Source organism: Ochotona curzoniae, unplaced genomic scaffold (assembly GCF_017591425.1).
Source record: "Ochotona curzoniae isolate NIBS_2020 unplaced genomic scaffold, NIBS_Ocur_1.0 contig_908, whole genome shotgun sequence".
NCBI classification, from domain to species: domain Eukaryota; kingdom Metazoa; phylum Chordata; class Mammalia; order Lagomorpha; family Ochotonidae; genus Ochotona; species Ochotona curzoniae.
This window is the reverse complement of record NW_024466607.1, coordinates 5,501,359-5,521,194: the sequence shown is the minus strand read 5'-3', so window position 1 is coordinate 5,521,194 and position 19,836 is coordinate 5,501,359. Positions and strand designations below refer to the sequence as shown.

Below are 19,836 nucleotides of genomic sequence, written 5' to 3'. Positions count from 1 at the left end.
AAAGGGTCTCTGGTGAACAGGAATAGACAGTGGCTTTACTGAATGGGTGCAGGGCAGCAGAGGAGCCAGCAGTGCGCCAGGACCTCCCAGCTCGGGTTTACCCTGAGCCCTGGCACCACCTCCAGGAAGCCTTCACTCATTACTCCAAGAGTGCAGACGCAGGACAGGCACATCCAGGTGGCCGAGTCTGCCTCTGCATCCCATGTGTGGCCACCTTGACCTAAGCAGGGGAGGGTTTCCACATGTGGCAGGCTGGCCCTGTCCCCTGTATGTACTGTCCCACAGCACACTGTGCGTTGGGAAACAGAACCTTGTGGGCAGTGCCTCAAGTCCTGCTCATGACCCCGCCCAGGGTCCATACCCCGCATTTCTGTTCCTGACCCTGGGTAGGGTGGGTGTCCCCGGAGCCAGCCACTGAGGTAATTGACCTGGCTTGAGACACTCTGAGGGGCGAAAATTCCTATTGCAGCCAGTTCCTGCTGATGTTTACACCAGCAGATTAATAAAAGGCCTCCGGGTCAGGGTTGGGAGCTGAAGTTCCAAAGAGGCAGCATTCATCCTAGCAGTATTGTTCTGTTCCCATCCCACCCGGAAACAGCAGCTTTGCCCCTGAGCTGGAGGGACAAGAAGCCTCTGTCCAGGTTGCTGCTGGCCGCACCTGCCCGGGGCACATCCAGCCGGGCTCCACAGGTGGCCACAGTGAACCACGCCAAAAGGCAGGTGCAGGAGGAGCCGGCGGGATCTGAGCTCAGAGCCCTCAAGCCCTTTGTCTCCTGTCGGGGCACGCCTCTCCTGCTAAGGTGTCTCATGTTGCAACTGCTCAGGAAGTCCCTGGTTTGCCTCCTGCACTCGGAAATGTTTTGTTTTTCTCCCTCCTTCTCCAGTTACATAAAGATGCTGGGGGTATAAACAAAAACAAAAACAAAACAAAACAACAACCAACAACTCTGGTGGGAACTGCCTGGCGCCTTCTCTGTGAGGTCACATGATGTCTCGCCCTACTTTTCCCCCCAGTCCCATGGAGTGGCTATCCCACGGCCTCAAGGCAGAGTTCTGCCTCTGGGCCGCTGCGCTCCCTGTGCCCCGGCTGGCACATCACCTTCCAGCTCCACCTGCTCACGATGCCTGGTTCCCGGTTCTTTCCCATGCACCTGATTCACTTTCTCACTTATTTACTACCTGTCTTCTCCTACCTGAGATCCTAGAAACAAAGACTGTGGCTTCCCCTTTGCTAACCCCCAGCTAGTCCGCAGAGTAGGCCCTCGGAGTAGGCATGTTGCACCGACCTTTGGCGTGTCATGGAATAGCTGTTATTTGATGAGTAATAGTCACAAATAGTATTTCTAGTTGAGCCACTGTGCAGATTCAGTTAATAACTTAAGGTCAAGTGCAAGGAGAGGCCCAGAGTACTAGATAAGGAATTGTCAGATCAGAAGCCCCAGGGCAGGTCCCAGGCAGGGAGACCTAGTGACAACAGGAGCAGAACACTGAATTCCAAGAATTCCTGAAGGCCACGAGGACATTGTGTAACAGCCTGTGAGCCTTCAGGATGGATGCGATGTGGTCAGCACTACACGTTGAGGAAGTGACAGAAGACTCCGGCGGAAGGTGTTTAATGGACACAGCTAAATTCACTTGCAGCCATGAATATATATAAAAAAATGAGATGTTCTGGGGCCCAGTGTGGTAGCCTAGTGGTTAAATCCTCACCTTGTAAACAGCGGGATCCCATATTGGGCGCCCGTTCTAATCCCAGCAGCTCCACTTCTCATCCAGCTCCCTGATTGTGACCTGGGAAAGCAGTGGAGGATGGCTCAAAGCCTTGGGACCCTGCACCCATGTGGGAGACCGTGAGGAAGTTCCTGGGTCCTGGCTTCAGATCAGTTTAGTTCCAGCATTTGTAGCCAGTCGGGGAGTGAATCAGTGGATGGAAGATCTTTCTGTATTTCCTTCTCTCTGTATATCTCGCTTTCAAATAAAAATAAATAAATCTTAAAGAAAGAGAGATGCTGTTTTTAAGGACCGGGGTGTGCCACCAGAGCCAAGCACAACAGACGCCCAGCGAGCAGAATTCCTAGTACAGCCTCTGAGCCAACAGTCAGGACCCTTGCTGATTTCAGCCTCACTTTGCCAAGACCTCAGGTCGTAAATCGGGCTGAGAATCGTGGAGATGTCAACTACTATTTTATGCTACTTCTGTAGAAAGAGGAGATGCTTTGTAATTATGATGGGGAGGGGAGAAAAACAGAGGCCTCTGGCTGGGCCAGGCCAGAGCCAGGAGCTTCCCCAGCTCAGCGGGGCCCAAGCATTGGGCCATCTCCTGCTGCTTTTCCAGGTGCACTAGCAGGGAGCTGGGCCAGAAATGAAGCATCTGGGACTTGAACATGCTAGCATTGCAGGTGGCGGCTCAACTTGCTGCGTCATAATGCTGGCCACTTCCACTCGGGCCCAAGCCATGGGCAGGGAACTGGACAGGAATTGGAACTGACATTCTTCTGGGATGTTAGCAATTACAGGTGGAGGATTAGCCTGTTGAGCCACTGCACCAGCCCTAAGAATTCTGACAATTAAGTACTAAGATGACAACCCAACTTAACCATGGGGAGAAGCGAGAGAATCTGAACTAGAACTCACGTGAGTAAGCCTCCTCTATTTTTTTTTGGGGGGGGGTGTCAAAATGGAGTGCAGGCAAGAGAACAGGAGTACAGTGTGGCAGCCGCTGTGGCCTACCGTCCTCTCTGCTGGCAGTGGACATGGGCAGACGTGTGTACCAGTACACCCCTTCCTGGGAAGAAGTCCCAGGAGGGCACAGATCCATGCCTTGTCAGCTGAACTCCCCAGAGCCAATCCACGCTTGGCCACCTTGGGGCCAGAACCCTGCCTCTCACGGTGTGGGCCCCAGGGATGTGTGGCTTCCAGGTGGACCTGCTGCACATGGGATAGTCTCACCGAGTTTTGTGGGCAGTGCAGGCATGCCAGGAGCCAGCTGCGATGGGAGAGAGAGCGAGAGAGACAGCGATAGATACACGACCAGCAAGAGGCCAAGGCTGGAGGTACTGCAACCAGCAGCTCTCAGCCTCGCCCAGTTCCTCTCCCTTTAATTTTCTGGATGTTTTATGAGTTGTGTTAGACTTGCAAGCATGGCCAAAAGAGGGCAAAGGCTCTAACTGCCATGCTTAGAAGACACCAGAGCTAAGTCACATCTGAGCGCTGCTGGAAGGTGTAATTCCTGCCGAGGCTCAGGACTGGCTGCCCGCCTGGGTGGAAGGCTGTCCCCTTTGCCCCAGTCTGCACCCTTGACTTCACTGCAGGGAACGGCTGCTCTCAGCAGGATGGGACCAAAAGTGTCAGCCTTATGACTTCGACAACCCCCACCCCCATCTCCCACAGTGGAAGTCACAGGGCAGCCAGGCTTATAAATGGGATGAGATGCCTACCTGTGGGAAGGCTTCCCAAACCCTGGGCCCTGTCCGCAAACGTGCAGGGGTTGCATTTTCTTACGATTTTTAAAATCCTCATCAGCACCATTCCAGGAGTCCCTTTGCCCAGCTCTCCACCATCAGGCACCCGGCAGGGGCTTGCCTTTCTCCAGCCTCGCACCACCAACTAACGCAGCGTCCACAGGGAGACCAATCTGCCTGCCGGTCCAGGGCCTGCGACGCTTCTAGGATCCTTGCTCCCACTAGCCTGCGTCCAGGCCCAGCGGACCGCGCAGGTGGTAGGCGGACCGAGCCTGCTAAGGGGCTCCACCACCAGGCAGCCCCTCCACCTGTTTCAGAAAACCATTATTTAATCTCTGTGAAACGGCCGCCACACACCTAGCCAACTGGGGCAGGATCGGGGCAGACAATGCGAGGTGACCAGATGAGGCGACAGATGGGAAAACAGCGAACTGCACACCCCCCTCAGCGCGCCAGTAACGCAGCAATTCCTTGGTAAATGTTCTTCTCCCGGGGACGGTTCCTCCTAGTAGGGGCTCTTAATAAACACGACTTGGGGAGCAGCCCCGAGAAAAGCCACTGAAAGTGACCTGGAGTGAGGGCAGTAGCCTCCATGCGTTTCACGAAGTTGGCGGCCGGCTATGCCAAGTCCGTGTTTGTTTCTTCGTGGGAGCGCAGGGGGCCGGGAGTGGAGGGAGCGTCGGACCCCGCCGCCGGCGAGTGACAGGCGCTGCCAGCGAGCGGTCACATGGCTGCGCAGTGAGAACCCGCGCCCCTTAGGAGCTCCGCAGCCCCCGCCGGGCCCTGGGACTGCGGGAGGGCCCAGGCCGGCACGCACCGCCGCGCGCCCGCTCCCCCGCGCAGCTTTCATTTTTCCCCGGGACTTCCTCCTCGGGCGAGGGAGGGAGCGGAGGCGCAGCCCAGCGCCCCGGGAGTGCTCCCCGCGCTGTAATGGGAGGAAGCCCGGACCTACAGCGGCGATTCTGACGGTGCGCCGCACTGGAGCGCAACTCGGTGCCCGCGGGGCTCCAGGTGCGTGAGCGTGGCCGCTGGCCGGCCCGGCAGCGAGGCTGGGGGAGTGCGCGGGGCTCGGACGCCGCTTCCCAGCCCGCGACGGGGGCTGAGCGCGGGCGGCGTGGCGGGAAGGGCTGCAGTGCGGGGCCGTCCTCGCGTGCCGCGGCCGCCAGGTGCGGGAAGCCGCTGGGCACGACGGGGCCTCCGCAGCGGCGGGCACCTGGGGCTGTCCCTGTACCCCGAAGGTGTGAGTCCCTGCGGGCCTTGAGGGCGGGAACTGGGACGGGGAGACGCTGGGCACGCCCGGAGCCCGCGGGACCCCGCGCTCTGCCCCGCTGACGACCCCCGGAGAGGCGGCGGGGCGCGGGGCGCGGGGCGCGGGGCGCGGGGCGCGGGGCGCGGGGCGCGGGGCGCGGGGCGCGGGGCGCGGGGCGCGGGGCGCGGGGCGCGGGGCGCGGGGCGCGAGGGGCTCCCGCGGGGCCAGGCCCCGCCCTCGTCGGCCTCACCTGAGCTCGGCCCCCACCTGCTCGGCGGGCGGGGCGTGGCCGGGGCGTGGCCTGCCGGGCTGCTGGAGCCGGGCGAGGGCGGGCGGCGCCTCATTCCAGGGATTCCTCGCGCTCCCGCGCTCGCGTCCGCCGCGAAGTCGGCCCTGGCGCGCGGCCCGCGTCTGCGCGTGCGTGCGTTGGGAAAGGGGAGTGGAGGCCACGGTGCGGGAGCGCGCCCCCGAGTGTTCCCGCGCGTCTTCGAGCGCGCCCGTCGGTCCCGGACCCCGGCTTTCCGCGGGGCCCCGCCGGCCCGAGGCGGGCGCGCCCAGAGTCGCCCGGTGGTGAGTGCTTGCTTGGCCGGGAGTGGGACTGGAGCGCCCGCTGGAGGGAGGCGGCGGCGGCTGGTCCTCGCGGGGCGACCTGCCGCGCGCGGGGAGGCGGAGGCCCAGCCCAGGGAGCCGCGTCTGGCGCGCTGGGGGCGGCCTAGGGCGGGAGACGAGAGCCACCGAGGCCCGGCGTGCGCTTGACTCCTGTCCACGTCTGGCAGGGGAGCGCCCTCCCCGAGACCTAGCCGCCCAGCGCCTCCGCCCAGTGTGCTGTACCCACGACGGGTGCGGGTTCCCCTTTCTCGCAGTTGGTTCCCAGACGACCGGAGTTGCGGGGCTCCTGGCTTCAGTGAGCTTTGGCTGTGGTCTTGGCTCCCGCTGCTCCCTTCCCTCGGCAATGAAACCCCCACCTCCCGCCCCCTCGGAATTGCCGCCTCCCGGTGTGTGTGCACTTTGGAGATGCTTTACTGCCCCTATTGCCAACCTGGAGACCTGCGCTCGCCTCCCGGGAACGGCCGGTGGGGACGCGCGCCCCCTGGGCCCAGCAAACTTCGGCTGTTCTCACGTCCTGCGATGCGTGCGGGCTCAGGACTTGTCGCTTGCAGCCCTGCAGCCTGCGTGTGGCTGCGTGCGCCCCGGGGTGGTGGGCGGCGTCAGGGCTGAGCTGGTGGCGGGTGTTAGCTAGGTCATCTCGGGAAAGCTCCCTGTCCGGTCCCTACAAATAACGGGTCGAGAGCTGTGGGCTTGGTCTGGGGAGTTGGTCCTGCACGGCGCACACTGGATACATCACCCTGGTTGTTGCTGAGCCTTTGGCGAAATCTAAGTCCCAGGGGCGTGTGTGTGTGTGTGTGTGTGTGTGTGTGTGTGTGTGTTTACACTTAGGGGCTGCAGGCCTTGCATTTGCGAAGGAATGCGAGCTGATTTTCATGTTGACCAAAACACCATACAATTAAGCAGATAATTTTGCTATAAATAGCTGCTGACCGCATTCCAGAACTGTGAATTTTGTAGGAGAAACAGCCGGCTTAGTGGTGTTTATGGCGAGGTGAGCTCTCTGTGCCGGCCACTAGGTCTGCTCTCTACAGAGCGAGCCCTCTCCTGCGGTTTTCCACTGACGCGGCGTTGTGGTACCTGCTTGTCCCCATCATGCGGCTATAGGAATCACTGGAAAGGGTGTCGTGGTGTTCTTGGTACCCAAGTCTTTGGAGGCTGGAAGCAGCTCCCGAAGCTCAGCCTCCTGCCTTCTTCCCAGGGATGAACTGGCTCACCTTGTGATGAATGCTGGCCTGCCAGCCTAACTGTGAAACTCAAGCTTTCTCCTGGGAAAAGGTCTCCTGCACGTCTAATAGAGCCAGTCTTGCTGTGATAACAAATCCCCATGAAGATGTTACTGTGTGTCTCATTGGTGCTGGCCCATGGCTGAGTGTGTGCCCGGCATCTTGGGAGCTAGCATAATTGGAGTGCACCACCCCCCCTGCTTTTGAAGAAATAAATAGGATGGGCCCAATGCGGTGGCCTAGCAGCTAAAGTCCTCACCTTGAACGCACCGGGATCCCATATGGGCACCAGTTCTCATCCTGGCAGCCCGACTTCCCATCCAGCTCCCTGCTTGTGGCCTGGGGAAGCAGTCGAGGACGGCTCAAAGCGTTGGGACCCTGCACCCGTGTGGGAGACCTAGAGGAAGCTCCTGGCTCCTGGCTTTGGATCAGCACAGCTCTGGCCGTTGTGGCCACTTGGGGAGTGAATCATCGGACAGGAGATCTTCTCTGTCTCTCCTTCTCTCTGTATATCTGCCTTTCTAATAAAAATAAAATAAATCTTAACTTTCTTAGTTGAAAGGCAGAATTAGAGAAATTTTCCATCCACTGCTTTGTTCCAGATCAAAGCAGGACCCAAGAGTTCCCTCCTGGTCTCCAGTGTGGGTACAGGGGACCAAGCACCTGGTCTTCCTTTCCTTTTTTTTTTTTTAAAGATTTATTTACTTATTTGAAAGGCAGAGTTATGGAAAGAGATCTTCTATCTGCTGGTTCACTTCCCAAACAGCTGTGACCGCTGGAGCTGGTCCTGTCCAAAGCCAAGGAGCTGGCAGGTCTCCCCTGTGGGTTCAGGGGCGCAAGCACTTAGACCATCCCCTGCTGCTTTGCTGTACGTGCGTCAGTAGGGAACTGGATTGGAAGTGACGAAGCTGGGACTCTCGCCAGAGCCGGCATACGGGTGCTGTCACTACAGGCGACAGCTTCACCTGACACGGCACAGCGCCCGCCCCTAGCTCTGACTTTCAAGGAAAATGGAGCTTTTTAAGAAAAGGAACTGCCGATTTACTCCTCCAAATTACTTGCAGCAGCCATACTCAGGAGCCAGGAAGTCCATCTGGGTCGCCCACGTGGGTGGCAGCGGCCTCAGCTCCTTGGCTGTCTTCCACTGCAGGGACCTGGATTCCAGAGGGAGCAGCTGGGGCTTGAACTGATTCTCCTTTGTGGAATGTTGGTGTTGCTGACTTAGCTTGCTAGTCCATGCCACCTCTGGTAGTGCAGTTTTTTATTTCTTGATGAAATAGCGGAATATCAACAATAAAAGCTATTTTGCAACTGTGTATATGAGACTCTAGAAATTGTATGTACAGGAGGTAAATTAAAATACATGGGAAATCTTAGTGTCACTGCGATGGTGCTGCTGTGTGGCGGCCTTGATAGACTTTTCAGGCGGTCTACTTTTGGTTGCTCGTGTGAGATGCTACGACTGTGAGGACCTGCTGGAGGGACAGTTTTTTCCTTAGGTTAGGAAATTTCTGCAAGATAGGTTACATGCAGCACATCAAATTTTTTTGTTTATCTGTTCATTTTATCTGCTCCTTCACTCTCCAAATGCCCGGGGCCAGAGTGGAGCTGGGAACCACACTGTACCTGCTGCCAGGAGGGCACACACAAGCAGGAGAAGAGGAGCTGGAGTTTTTGAACTTAGCAGGCAACCGGGCCTGGTCTTAACTGCCTGGACAGATACTCACCCCCCTTGGCTTGTCTGTGATTCTATGTATTTATCTATTTTGAAAGAGTTACTGAAAGAGACCTAGACAGAGAGAGTGCTTTTTCTGGCTGGTTCGCTTCCTACACGCTCTGCCAGTAAGCACCGTGCCAGGTTGAAGCCAGAAATCGCTGAATTTCATCCTGGTTTCTCACTCACCGTATCTGCACTGTGCTTTCCAGGTCATTAGCAAGGAGCTGGATTGGAAGTGGAATGGCTGGGCCTTGAACCGCCGATAGGGGAGAGCAGTGTCAGAGGTGGCAGCCTGACATGCTGCACAGCTCTGGCTCCCACCCTGCAGTTCTGCCACGAAGCCTGTCTCAAGTTGCATTTGGGGGTTTAGCAGAGGCTTCAAGAGAGCAAAGCTCATCTCTCCGTAGCTGATTAGGACTTATCTACGTTAGAGCAAAAACCAGCAAGACAAAACCCTTGAGAGCTGGGTGGTCTGGGCTGCCATGGTGGAGATGAAGGGCAGGAGTGCAGAAACCAGCGGACTCCTTCTCTGCCTGGGATGCTGGCTGCTCCGCAAGGGAGGAAGCACCTTGCGGAATGTGCTTTGTCTCCTGACTCGCGTGTGATGGCCAGAGGCAGCGGGTCCTGCTTACGCCCAGTTCCATGCTGATGGATTTGCCTGCTTGCTCAGACATGTTTATGTTCCCCAAAGCAGTGTCAGATGTCAGTGAACCCGTGCAGGGCGATCCTTTGAATGCACACGTTCCCAGCTGGGACCAAACCGGGCAACACCCAACTGCTGCTTGAGAGGCAGAGAGAGAAGGAATGAATTCTCATCCATGTGTGCACCCCCGCAGTGCCCGCAGTGGCCTCTCCTGGTCTCCCGTGCGGGTCGCAGGACCCCAGAGTCTGCACTGGTGGGAGGCTGGAGTCGGGAGCTGAAGGCAGGTATGCAGTGTGGGGTTCTGATGTGGGGCATGGTGGTCTCAATGCCCCAGACCAAGGGCACACCCCTGCTCTGCCACCTTTCTTCTGTTTCTGGTGTGATAAGTGTTGATTTCATGCCCCCGTCCCTCGCCCCTTGCCCCTGCTGTGGTGTTCCTTAACCAAGGAGGCTTCTGTGCACCCTATGGAGAAAATTCCTGTGTTGGATACAACTGACTGTGGTGTCACCGACCGTGAGTTCAGAGTTGGTGAGTCAACTACAGATTTGAATAAGGAGTCTTTAAACAGAAACATACCTTGGGTAAGGTGGGGTGTTGATGCATGGCAAGACATGACCAGCAGCTGGGGGTGGCTCTGGGACTCCCTTCTGATGGCGATTCGACATCCACTAACTCAATATTCACGGGGGCCGGGTGGAGTAGAGCCAGCTTGGGTGACAAGCACCAACCCTGCCAACATCCACTAACTCAGTACCCATAGGGGCTGGGTGGAGTAGAGCCAGCTTGGGTGACAAGAACCAACCCTGCCAACATCCACTAACTCAGTACTCACAGGGGCTGGGTGAAGTAGAGCCAGCTTGGGTGATGAGAACCAACCGTGCCTACTGATCCTGGTAATGGCATGGGTTAGGGGACTCAAGGATTTAACAGGCTGCTTTGACAACGATGCAGTTCGACCTGGGGTGCTGTGGATGCACGTCCAGGGGTGTTATTCCCAGGAGTAGCAGGTGCCCGAGAGAACGTAGCACCTCCATACTTGTAAGAGTCCTAACTCTGAGAGTCCACACAAAATACGTGGGAGAAGTGTGTCTAGACTGCCTGCCCTAAGGAGCTTCCCTTTCCCGTATGCAGTGCTGTGGAGGGCTGAGGCCTGCAAAGCGAGATAGTCAGAGTAGCCTAAATGTGAGTGAGCAGAGCGTGCTCTGGTTCACAGGCTTTGCTGATTCTATTCATGTGAAAGGCCGGTTTGCTCCCTAAGTGCTTGCAGCGTTTGGGGCTGGACCACCCCAAGCCAGGAGACAGAGACTCGGGCCTGCTCTCCCACGCGGGTAGCAGGGACTCCTCCGCCCCCTCCTGAGGTCTGCATTCACGGGAGGCTGGACTGGGACCGGGGTCAGGACTCAAACCAGGCACTGTAGTGTGGCTTGTGAGTGACCCAGGGAGGACCTGAACTGCCCACCCTACCCCAGCTCACCTGCATCATCCATTTTTACCTGGGCTGACCACCATGTTGAAGCGTGATGGGAATTGGTAGTCTTTTTGAAAAGTAGAGAATCTCTCCACCCCTACACCATCTGCAACCCCCACACACTCCACTTCCGAGGGCACTGGTGAGGCCACTGAGCCTCAGGCAGCGGCGTGCAGCTGTACCCACGCTGGCAGCCTTGTGCGAAGGTCCTAGGCTCTGTAGGTGACCCTTGGCTGACCTGGTCAGCGTTGGTACAGGCCATGTGTACACCTGGCCAGCTACCGCACTGCATTGCTGCAGCTCAGGATTGGAAGCACGGAGTGGTGACACCGTCTGCCAGCTCCCGTTGCCAGGGAAGCCCTGGTGACCGTCTTCCCACGGGTCTGAGGAGGCCCCAAGAGCCCAGGCTGCCTCAGCATCTCTAACACCTCCAGTGCTTGAGGCGAATATTCATCTGGCTAGGTGGTGGGGTGCCTGTCTTTACTCAGGCTGAGGCGACTGAGGTCTCCCCAGGCTGTGAGGCCGTGGAGGTGCAGGCATGCACCTATGGGTACCTGTTCCTCAGCTCAAAGGCGCCATGCTTCTGAGGCTCAGAGGTTGGTGGCCGCAGGACACAAGGACCTGCCGCCTCCTGCTGTGGTTGCAGGGCAGGGTTGCGAGCCCTGGGGAAGGGCCCATACTTTGGCCTCTGGTCATCAGCCTGATCACTCTCCTTTGCTAGAGTAGTGGGAGCACTGGCGGCAGCAGAGGCTGTTGTCGTGGGTTGTTCAGGATGCAGTCAAGGAAGGAAGCTGTGGGTGTGTGTATAGTAGTTCCCTGGGTATAGGTGTGGAACAGCCTCACATTCCACGTGTCATTGCAGTGACTTTGCAGGAGTGACTACACGCAGAAGGGAGAATTCGGGGTCAGCAGAAGCTGGTCAAGTCCTTCCCACGGGGGCCTCACGGGGCAGTGATTGACACTTGGGCATGCCTAGTCCTTCTGCTTAGGCCTGTCCCTGGGAGCCTGAGCGTGGGGAGTGTTCGGAGCAGGACTGGCTTTTACTTAGGAACAGAACTTACCAGGGAAGGCTGAGAGGCACACGCACCAAGATGAAAGCCTCATTCATTTATTTGAGAGTGACAGATGGCTCTTCCTTCTGCTGACTCACTCCCCAGATGGCCGCAACAGCCAGGACTGGGTCAGGCTGAAGCTGGGAGCCCTAAGCCACGAGCCAAGAGCTCCATTCTGTTCCCTAATGTGGGTGGCAGGGGCGCAGCCTTCTCACACACAGGGCAGGGAGCTGGGTCAGAAGTGGAGTCACTCCGACAGGTGCTTCCTGCACGCCAGGCAGGTGTTGCCCGGTGCTTGTCCCACCTTGTCTCAGTACAGGCCCCCAGGTGAAGGTTTGCAGATGTCACTGGGCCAGGCCAGGCCGCCCCTGGCAGTCCACAGCAGGCTTTCTGGAGCGTGCCTAAGTGGTTATTCCTCCTCTTGGCTGTTCTTGGGGACTGTTAACTCGAGGGCGTTGTTCTGCGGACGCAGGGATCCAAAGAGGGATCCATCTTTGACTCCTAGTGTCGATCATTGAGGGAATGGAGGTGTGGAAGTGGGGCTGTGGTAGAAATTTTCTGTTCTGATGTCTGACTTTTTTTGTTTATTTAATTTTATTTAAAAAGTAAAATGACAGGTGTGGCACGATGGCTCAATGGCCAAATCCCTGCCTTGCACATGCCAGAATCCCAAATGAACACTGGTTTGTGTCCTGGCTGCTCCACTTCCCATCCAACCCCCTGCTCATGGCCTGGGAAAGCAGAGGACGGGCCAAAGCCTTGGGATCCTGCACCCGTGTGGGAGACCTGAAAGAAGCTCCTGGCTTTGGACCAGGTCAGCTCCAGCCATTGTGACCACTTGGGGAATGAACCAGTGGACAAAAAATCTTTTTCTCTGTTTCTCCTGTTTGTATAAATCTGCTTTTCCAATAAAAAGAAATAAATCTACATTAAAAACAACAACATCAGGAGTGCAATGGGAGCAACAGAGAAAAGATGACTTTCCACGTGTTGGTTCACTCCTCAGATGGCTGCTTCCGCCGGGTCTGGGCCAAGTGGAGAAGCCAAGAGCCTGCATTTCCATTGGAGTCTCCCATGTGGGTCACCAGGGGTGTAGCACTTACGCCATCCTCTGCTGCCTTCCCAGGTGCCTTTGCAGGGAGCTGAGTAAAGAGCGGATCAGCCGGGGACACACCAGTACTCTCCTGTGGGATGTTGCTGTCACGAGTGGCACAGCCTGACCTGCTGCACCCCAGTGCTGACCCCAGGTTGTACTGATCTAACGGACTATAAAGTGTGAGAAAGAAAGGATTGCACCAATGAGAGGGGTCTTTAGTGAGAGCCAAGGGGGGGTGATCTGAGAGTCGGACATTAATGGCAGTGTCGCAGGGAGCTGATGGTCTGCAGTTCACGGTGCTGGGGGAGGAGCATTCCGGCTAGGTGTCGCACCTGTTGCCCAGGCTGAGACGGACACTCGCCGGATCACCCGCGGCGCTGCCCCTGTTGAGTAGGAGTGTGTGATTGCTTCTGGTGCGTAAGGTGGGAGCATGCGGAGCAGGTGGCTTCCCCTGGGTGCCTCCGACTTGGTGATGGTCAAGAGGGCTGTGACCCTCCCCATGCTGTAGCCCAGCTCCATCCTGGAGGAGCTGAGACAGACTTGAGTCCCTCATGGTAGGGTTCTGTTGGGGAGGACAGAATTTGGGCTGGGGCAGGATGAGCAGGAATTAGGAAGGTAAATCGTGTTTACCTGGAAGTCATTCTGTTACCTTTATTTATTTATTTATTTTTGCCTGAAGAGGGGTGACAGTCCTTTGTGGGAAACTGGCCTGAGATTTTCAGATTTACTGCCCAGCTTGTCCTGAGCCCCAAGGCTCCTCGATGGAGGGAGCAGCTTTAGAGTTGATAACTGTGATTCTCAAACCTGAAGTTGATGCCGCCTGGCAAAGGAGATTGATGCCCATCGCCTGGAGAAGAAACCACGAGTGCAAGAAAGACACGTGCTGGGTTCTCCGTGACTTACATTCACATCTCACGACAGACGTGGGAAGCAGAGCCCGGGGAGCCCAGGGGCAGCGGGACCCCCTCGTAGCATGCTTCCATCTTCCAGGGCCATAGCCTTCTGACTTGAGGTGTGTGTGTCAGCCGGCAGCTTTGTCCAGTTGGGGTTTTTGCTCTGTTCCAATGCAGACACCGTCCCAGAGCTGGTGGGATCTGTTCAGATCTGTTATTTAGATCCCGGCAAGGCAGAGGGTCAGCGATGACTCAGGGAGCCTGAGACAGGCTGGGCAGCTCGTCTGCCCTGCTTCAGGTCCTGCAGACCGTTCTAAGATCTCCCGGGCTGGCTTGGGACGAGCTCTCTGCATCTTGGCCCCCTGTGCCCAGGCATGCCCTGTCCTGCCCTGACCCATTTCCCCGCCCTGCCACGGATTTTATATGCATCATGGGCAGTGCCCGGTCTGACCCTTGCTGCCCCTCTGTGGCTGTTATCCCACAACCTGGCTCCCAGTTTCTGATTATCTTGCCAGCGAGGTCTCCCCAGAGCACTGTCTATGCAGTGGTCAGTGTCATGTCTGTTTTCTTTACTGTAACCACCATTTGTAGTTTTTTGTGAGAGGTCGAGAGAGGCGAGGAAGAGTGAGGGGATCCAGGGAGTGGGGGACAACATTTCTGTTTGCTGGCCAACTTCCTAAGTTGCCTATCCTGGCCGGGACTGGGCCGGGCTGAAGCCGAGAGCTGGAAATTCAGTCCTCATCCCGCATGTGGGTGCCAGGAACCCCGTGACTTGAGCTATCCTCATCTAAGCTGCTGGGGCTGCTTTGACAGGAAGCAGGAGTCGGGTGGGGGCTGGGTATCAAACTAGCGCCTTAACCTCTAGGCTCCATGCCTGCCCTGACAATTTTTTTTTTTTCCCGAAGTATCTCAGAGTCCACTCACCCGCTAATTGCGGTGACATTGATGCCTCCATTTTACACACGAGGATGCTCACGTGTGCAGAGGAGGCGTAGCTGCACTCCCGGCTCAAACGCAGGCTTGTTGTCCGGAGTTCACCCTGTTGTCCCGCGGTGATGCTGGTCCGTCCCTCAAGGCAACAGAACCACCAGGAGACCAGAGCCCTAAAGCTCCCCTCCCCCTCTCCTGCCCCCCATCCTCGGTGTGCTCTTTGGGGTAATTGGCCTCTGCCTGTTGTACACAGCTACAAGGATGCTTTTTTTTTAAATTGCTGTTATCTTGCACCTTTGTTTACTTAGTTCTTCAGTGGCTAAGATAGTACCTGGGCCCTGGCCTTTGTCTCCCACCTGTCTTACTGTACCAGCCCTTACTGTCCTTATCGCACACCTGTTTGCTGCAGACTCCTCCTAGATCCGCCTGTGTACATCACTGAGCAGAGACCCGAAGTGTCCCCGGCCCAACCCCAGCTGGTGACCAGTGCATTGCACACCTGTTGACCAGCCGCAGCTCCTTCCGGAGTCCACCCTCTCCAGATTCTCCACTTCCTCACCAGGTTACCTGGCTCAACTGATCCTCTCAGCCCCTGACCTCCCAGAGCTGTCCCAGGATAAGATCAGGGCCTCAGGACTAACAGTGTGGCCTGGGTGAGGAAGGGAGATCAGGAAGTGACTGACTGCCCTGGGGAGGCAAACGGGGAAGGAGGCCTTTGAAGTGAGTTTTACACACACACACACACACACACACACACACACACACACACACGCTCACGCTCACTCACTCCTCACTCCTCAAATACAAACAGATGTTTGGGAGGCCTCTATCACACAGCAGCCTTGTGGCTTTCAGTCCCTTATTTCCGTCTTGTGGCTTTGGCCGTGGGTTACCTTGGTGCACAGACCTGGGCCTCGGGAACCTGGCCATGCAGCCAAAGTGGGCCTGCTGTGTCGCCTCCACCTCTCCTGGACCTTTGGCTGAGCGGAATCTCTGGATGATTGTGAATGGGCTGATTTCGTGAGAAGATTGTGGCGAACCTTAGATGCCTAATCTCTTATCCACCTAGTTTGAATGCCAGTCGCTTGGGGATTTATTTATGTTGTTCTCCCCACACCCCTTGGCCCTGTACGGACCTGGAGGTGTTTAGATTTTGTAGCCAGATGAATTTGGACATCTCGTTTCTGCTGCGTCAGCATTGGGGATCTATTTCCTTCTCTCCTTTGAGGCTCTTTTAAAAAATGTGTTTTGTTGAAAGACAGACTTAGACACAGAGAAAGAGGTCTTCCATCTGTGGGTGCATTGCCTAAATGGCCACAGTCTTTGGAGCTGGTCCAGTCTGGAGCCAGGAGCTTTCTTGGAGTATCTCATTGTTCGTGCAGGGGCCCAAGGACTTGGAGCCATCTTGTGTTGCTTTCCCAGGCTGGGTCTCAGGTGGAGCAACCGGGACTCTAAGGGGCACCATTTGCAACGCTGGTGCACCACAACACAATGCTCGACCCCCCCCCTTTTTTTTTTCTTAAGATTTATTTATTTTTATTGGAAAGTCAGATATACAGAGAGGAGGAGAGACAGAAGATCTTCTGTCTGATGGTTCACTCCCCGAGTGACAGCTACAGCTGGAGCTGAGCCAATCTGAAGCTAGGAGCCTCTTTCAGGTCTCTCACATAGGTGCAGGGTCCCAAGACCTTGGGCCGTGCTCGACTGCTTTCCCAGGCTACAAGCAGGGAGCTAGATGGGAAGTAGAGCTGTCGGGATTAGAACCGGCGCCCATATGGAATGCAGGATGCAAGATGCAGGAAAGTCCCCTGAAAACATCTGGGTGTCGCTCATTTTGCCGAGCATCTGGTTGATGTTCAGTGAATCCATTGCACCATCGGGGACTGAGGCTTCGGTGGGGGCCCGGAGGACAAGTAGCTGGTTTGCCCCTTGGTAGCTGACGGGTAGATGGCAGGTATTCAGTGAGCCTTGAATGCCGGGAGGGTGCTAAGTGTTTGTTGTGGAGATCCAATCAAAAGGTGTTTCGCTCCGTTGTTGCACAAGTTGCTTCCCTGAAATGGTGTGTTTAAATAACCTGGAAGAGAGACATTGGGCAAGAGCAGTTCGGTTTCCTAGAATTTTCCTCCACCTTTCCTTGTTTGTTTTTTTCTTTTAATAGCTTCAGGAAACATTGTTAAAAGTAAAAATCCAGGCTTGTTAAAAGAAAATCATGTTGCGAGATATATTGATATAGAGGGTGGTGGTAGCATTGTATGCTGTGAACACTGATGTTTTAAAAGAGATACGAGCGACCTCAGCCGTGGGGGTCCCAGCCTTTCCACAGGCATTGGACAACCTGAGCTGCACCTGCACAGTCACACGGAAGCCCTTCCAACTGCAACTCAGCTGCACCTGCACAGCCCTCCCAACTGCGAGTCGGCCCTTGGCCTCTCCTGAGCTGAGGAGGCTTAGGAACACAGCATTTCCGACCTTAGCAACCACTGCTAAAACTAGTAAGCCGGCTGCCACAGAAGCCTCGGGCTGCTTGGACTGCTGTGTTGGCAGGGCAGGCTTTGGTCCAAAACCTGTCTTTCATTATTTGTTGTCTCAATCCGGGGCCCCTTGTGCCTGCACACGAGCAAGCATTTTGTAAGCACAAATAGCACAGGCATGAATATTCAAGATCCCCCTTTCTGTGTGAGTCCTTCTCTGTAAGTTGCTTCCTGGACTTGGCCGGGCTCAGCTCAGCCCAAGCAATGGAATTTAACCCCTTTCTCCAAAACCCAGACATCTCTGTTCTGTCCCACTTGCATCTTAGAAGAGTGATTTACGTGTGATGGGGAATTCATTCCGTCACCTCCCAGAATTCTAAAGGAGCCTTTGGAGCTTCCGTCTGAATTCTCTCCTTTTTTTTCCTTTAGGCTCCCACCAGGAATGGAGACGCCCCTGGATGTGCTGTCCCGGGCAGCCTCTCTCGTGCATGCTGATGACGAGAAACGTGAGTGAGGTCTTTCACTGCCCCGCCCCGCGTGCCCTCTCTGCCCCTGATGCCCGGTGGGCGTGGTGAATTGGGCTGGGTTTTCTTGGAGGTCCTGGCACGGTATCTTTGCTTTTCCTTCCAAGCCCAGAACATGTGATTGTTTTAACCGTTCTCTCGGTGTTCAGGAGCTCGCACGGTCAGCCTAAGGTGGCCTTTCCCTGCAGGTGTCTCCAGGTGCTTAGGCACACAGGTGTCAGTTGACAGACTAATTGAGCAGCTGAGAACTAGAGACGGAGGGAAAAAAAAAATCATCCAATCCCATCATGGTCATCAAAAATGTGCTGGATGTGTGGTGGTGCAAATGGATCTTGAATATTCTGTTTGTAGAGCTCGGAGAGAGCAGATGGGGACAGAGGCTGCAGGGGTGGAGGTGTCAGTGTTAGGGAGCCCCTGCACTGATGTGTGGGGGTGCGAGGCGCAAGGGGCCGTCAGCTCAGTCCGCCCCAGGAAGACTTTCCTGCCGTGTGTCGCTGCGATTTCCCTGCTCTTTGTAAATTATTTTGGACTTTAGGAGTAGTGTTCAGAGTCAGCACTGCTTTCTTCTCCATATTGGGGGAATGATGGCCAGCGCGCTTTTCAGTAACAGCAGAAATTGAGGCTGAAGTGTGTAGGCTTCCTGAGCTCCTGGGGACCCGCGACTCCCAGGTTTGCTTCTTTGGGGATGGCCAGCTTGGAGGACACCTGTCTGGGCGGAGGCTGCCACACCCCTGTCATGTGCCTGCTCCTTGCAAGCCTGGGTTTGGTGACTTGGCAGTGATCATGTGGGTGGGTAAGACGTTGGCCTTGTCGGCTTTTGACTTTCAGCCCTAGGGAGGGGCTGTCCTGATGGGACTGCCTACTGTCACCCTGGTCCAAGGTTGTTGCTCTAGTGGCACCTGCAGGAGGTGACCATTGGGATTTCTTTTCAGCGTTCTGAGTTAATTTAGCCCTTGGCTACTGGGAGAATACAGCTACCCGAGAGCTTGGTGTCCCCCACCCCCAGCCCCCAAGAAGGAGTTGGAAGCTCAGGGTGGGATAGTGTTTTTCCCCCCCGATTCTCTGCTCTGCTTTGGCTGCTGGAGGCCCTACGGCCAAGTTGCGCGCGACGACGTCAGTGTAGCGTCTTGCAGAGGAGTCTGCCGTGCCTTGAGGTCTGAAGGCTTCATTATGTCTGCGAGTGGGGAATCCAGGAAATACCTGAATAGTCGCCAGTGGAGCCAACAGCAGGAGTGAAAGGGGCCCCGGAAAGCTTGTAGAAAAAATGAAACTAGAAGTGTAAGTTTATCTTGGTGCATTTTTTTTTAAATCCATGTGGGTTTTTTTTTGTTTATTTCAGAGTATGTTTTCTATGTCTTAGGAATGCCTTTTTAGAGAAACAGGCTCAGATCACTTTATGCTGTGGTGTGAAACCCTGTATTGGAGCCGTGGTTGGAGCCTGCGTCCCGTGACATGGGTCTTCCCAAGACGGTCGGCCTGCGAGTGATGCTGTGAAAGCGGTCTCTTTCCCGCAGCCTGGGCTCTGGTGGCTGTCCATCTTGGAGATGGCCTCAGAGGGGGCTAGGGCAGAGCTGCTGAGGGGGACAGGGCAGCTGCTGGCTGGGAAGTGGCCGTCAACAGCAGCTTCCTGGGGACCGGGTCTGAGGTGGTGTGTCTGGGGCAGGAGCTGGTGCAGCTGCCTGGGGCTTGCAGATCTTGCTCGGCTGACAGGGCGATCTTGCTCGCCCTGTCAGCCGCTCTGTATGTGCACAGCAGGGAGCTTGGCTGTGGCTGCCTGCCTCCCCGGAGCAGCTTACACTCAGGCCAACACAGTGCCCCAGCAGTCCCCAGTGGTGGCAGGTGCCTTGAACCTAGTCTGCTGGCATCCAGGAAGAGGTCAGTGACCTCAGACTCCTTGATGGGCAAGGGCCAGTTCTCTTCCCGGGACTGGCTCCTCTTGTTCTTACCAGGTGACCCTTGTCACCTTGTTCTCGGCCTTGTCTCCAGGCGTTCCAGGGCCTCAGCCCCAGTCCCAGCCATGACCCCGGATGTCCCTGCCGTAGCCCTGGGAAGCTCTGGGGACCGGCGGTGGGGAGGGGGCTCCTGTTTCACTGTATTGTCTGCCACACCATGTCCTTGAGCAGAGCAAAGAAAGATTTGCACCAAAATAGACTCATGCTGCTTCCCTTATCCCACCAGCATTTTAAGTGCCCTCATCAGGGTGTGTGTGTGTCTATATACACAGATATGCATGGAAATACACACTGTCCTTATGCTTACAGTTCTTTTGCAGCTTAATTGACCAGAATACACATCTGCAAGCTATTTACAGCCGGGTGACAGTTGGCAGTAGATGCTGGTGTGCTGCAGCAGGGTGGGGAGCCTCAGCCGCCAAGCTCAGTTTGGTTTTAGCCTGAGTATGATGCCACTTCCCTAATCACACCCTCCCCCCTACTTTTAGAAAGCATTTCACTGTGTAGATTGTGATTCTATAATTTGACTTTTTCTTAGTTTGTATGC

General features: G+C 56.0%; 1 protein-coding gene across 1 annotated transcript in view; it reads left to right on the top strand.

The window, feature by feature from the left end:
* The first annotated feature begins 5,218 nt into the window (after positions 1 to 5,218).
* Positions 5,219 to 19,836, top strand: part of VGLL4 (vestigial like family member 4) — a 114,841-nt gene continuing 100,223 nt past the window's right edge. The window contains exons 1-2 of the mRNA XM_040995209.1: positions 5,219 to 5,280; positions 17,243 to 17,319. Of these exons, the coding sequence (XP_040851143.1) occupies positions 17,256 to 17,319 (64 nt within the window). The 5' untranslated portion in view covers positions 5,219 to 5,280; positions 17,243 to 17,255. The remainder of the gene's footprint in view (positions 5,281 to 17,242; positions 17,320 to 19,836) is intronic.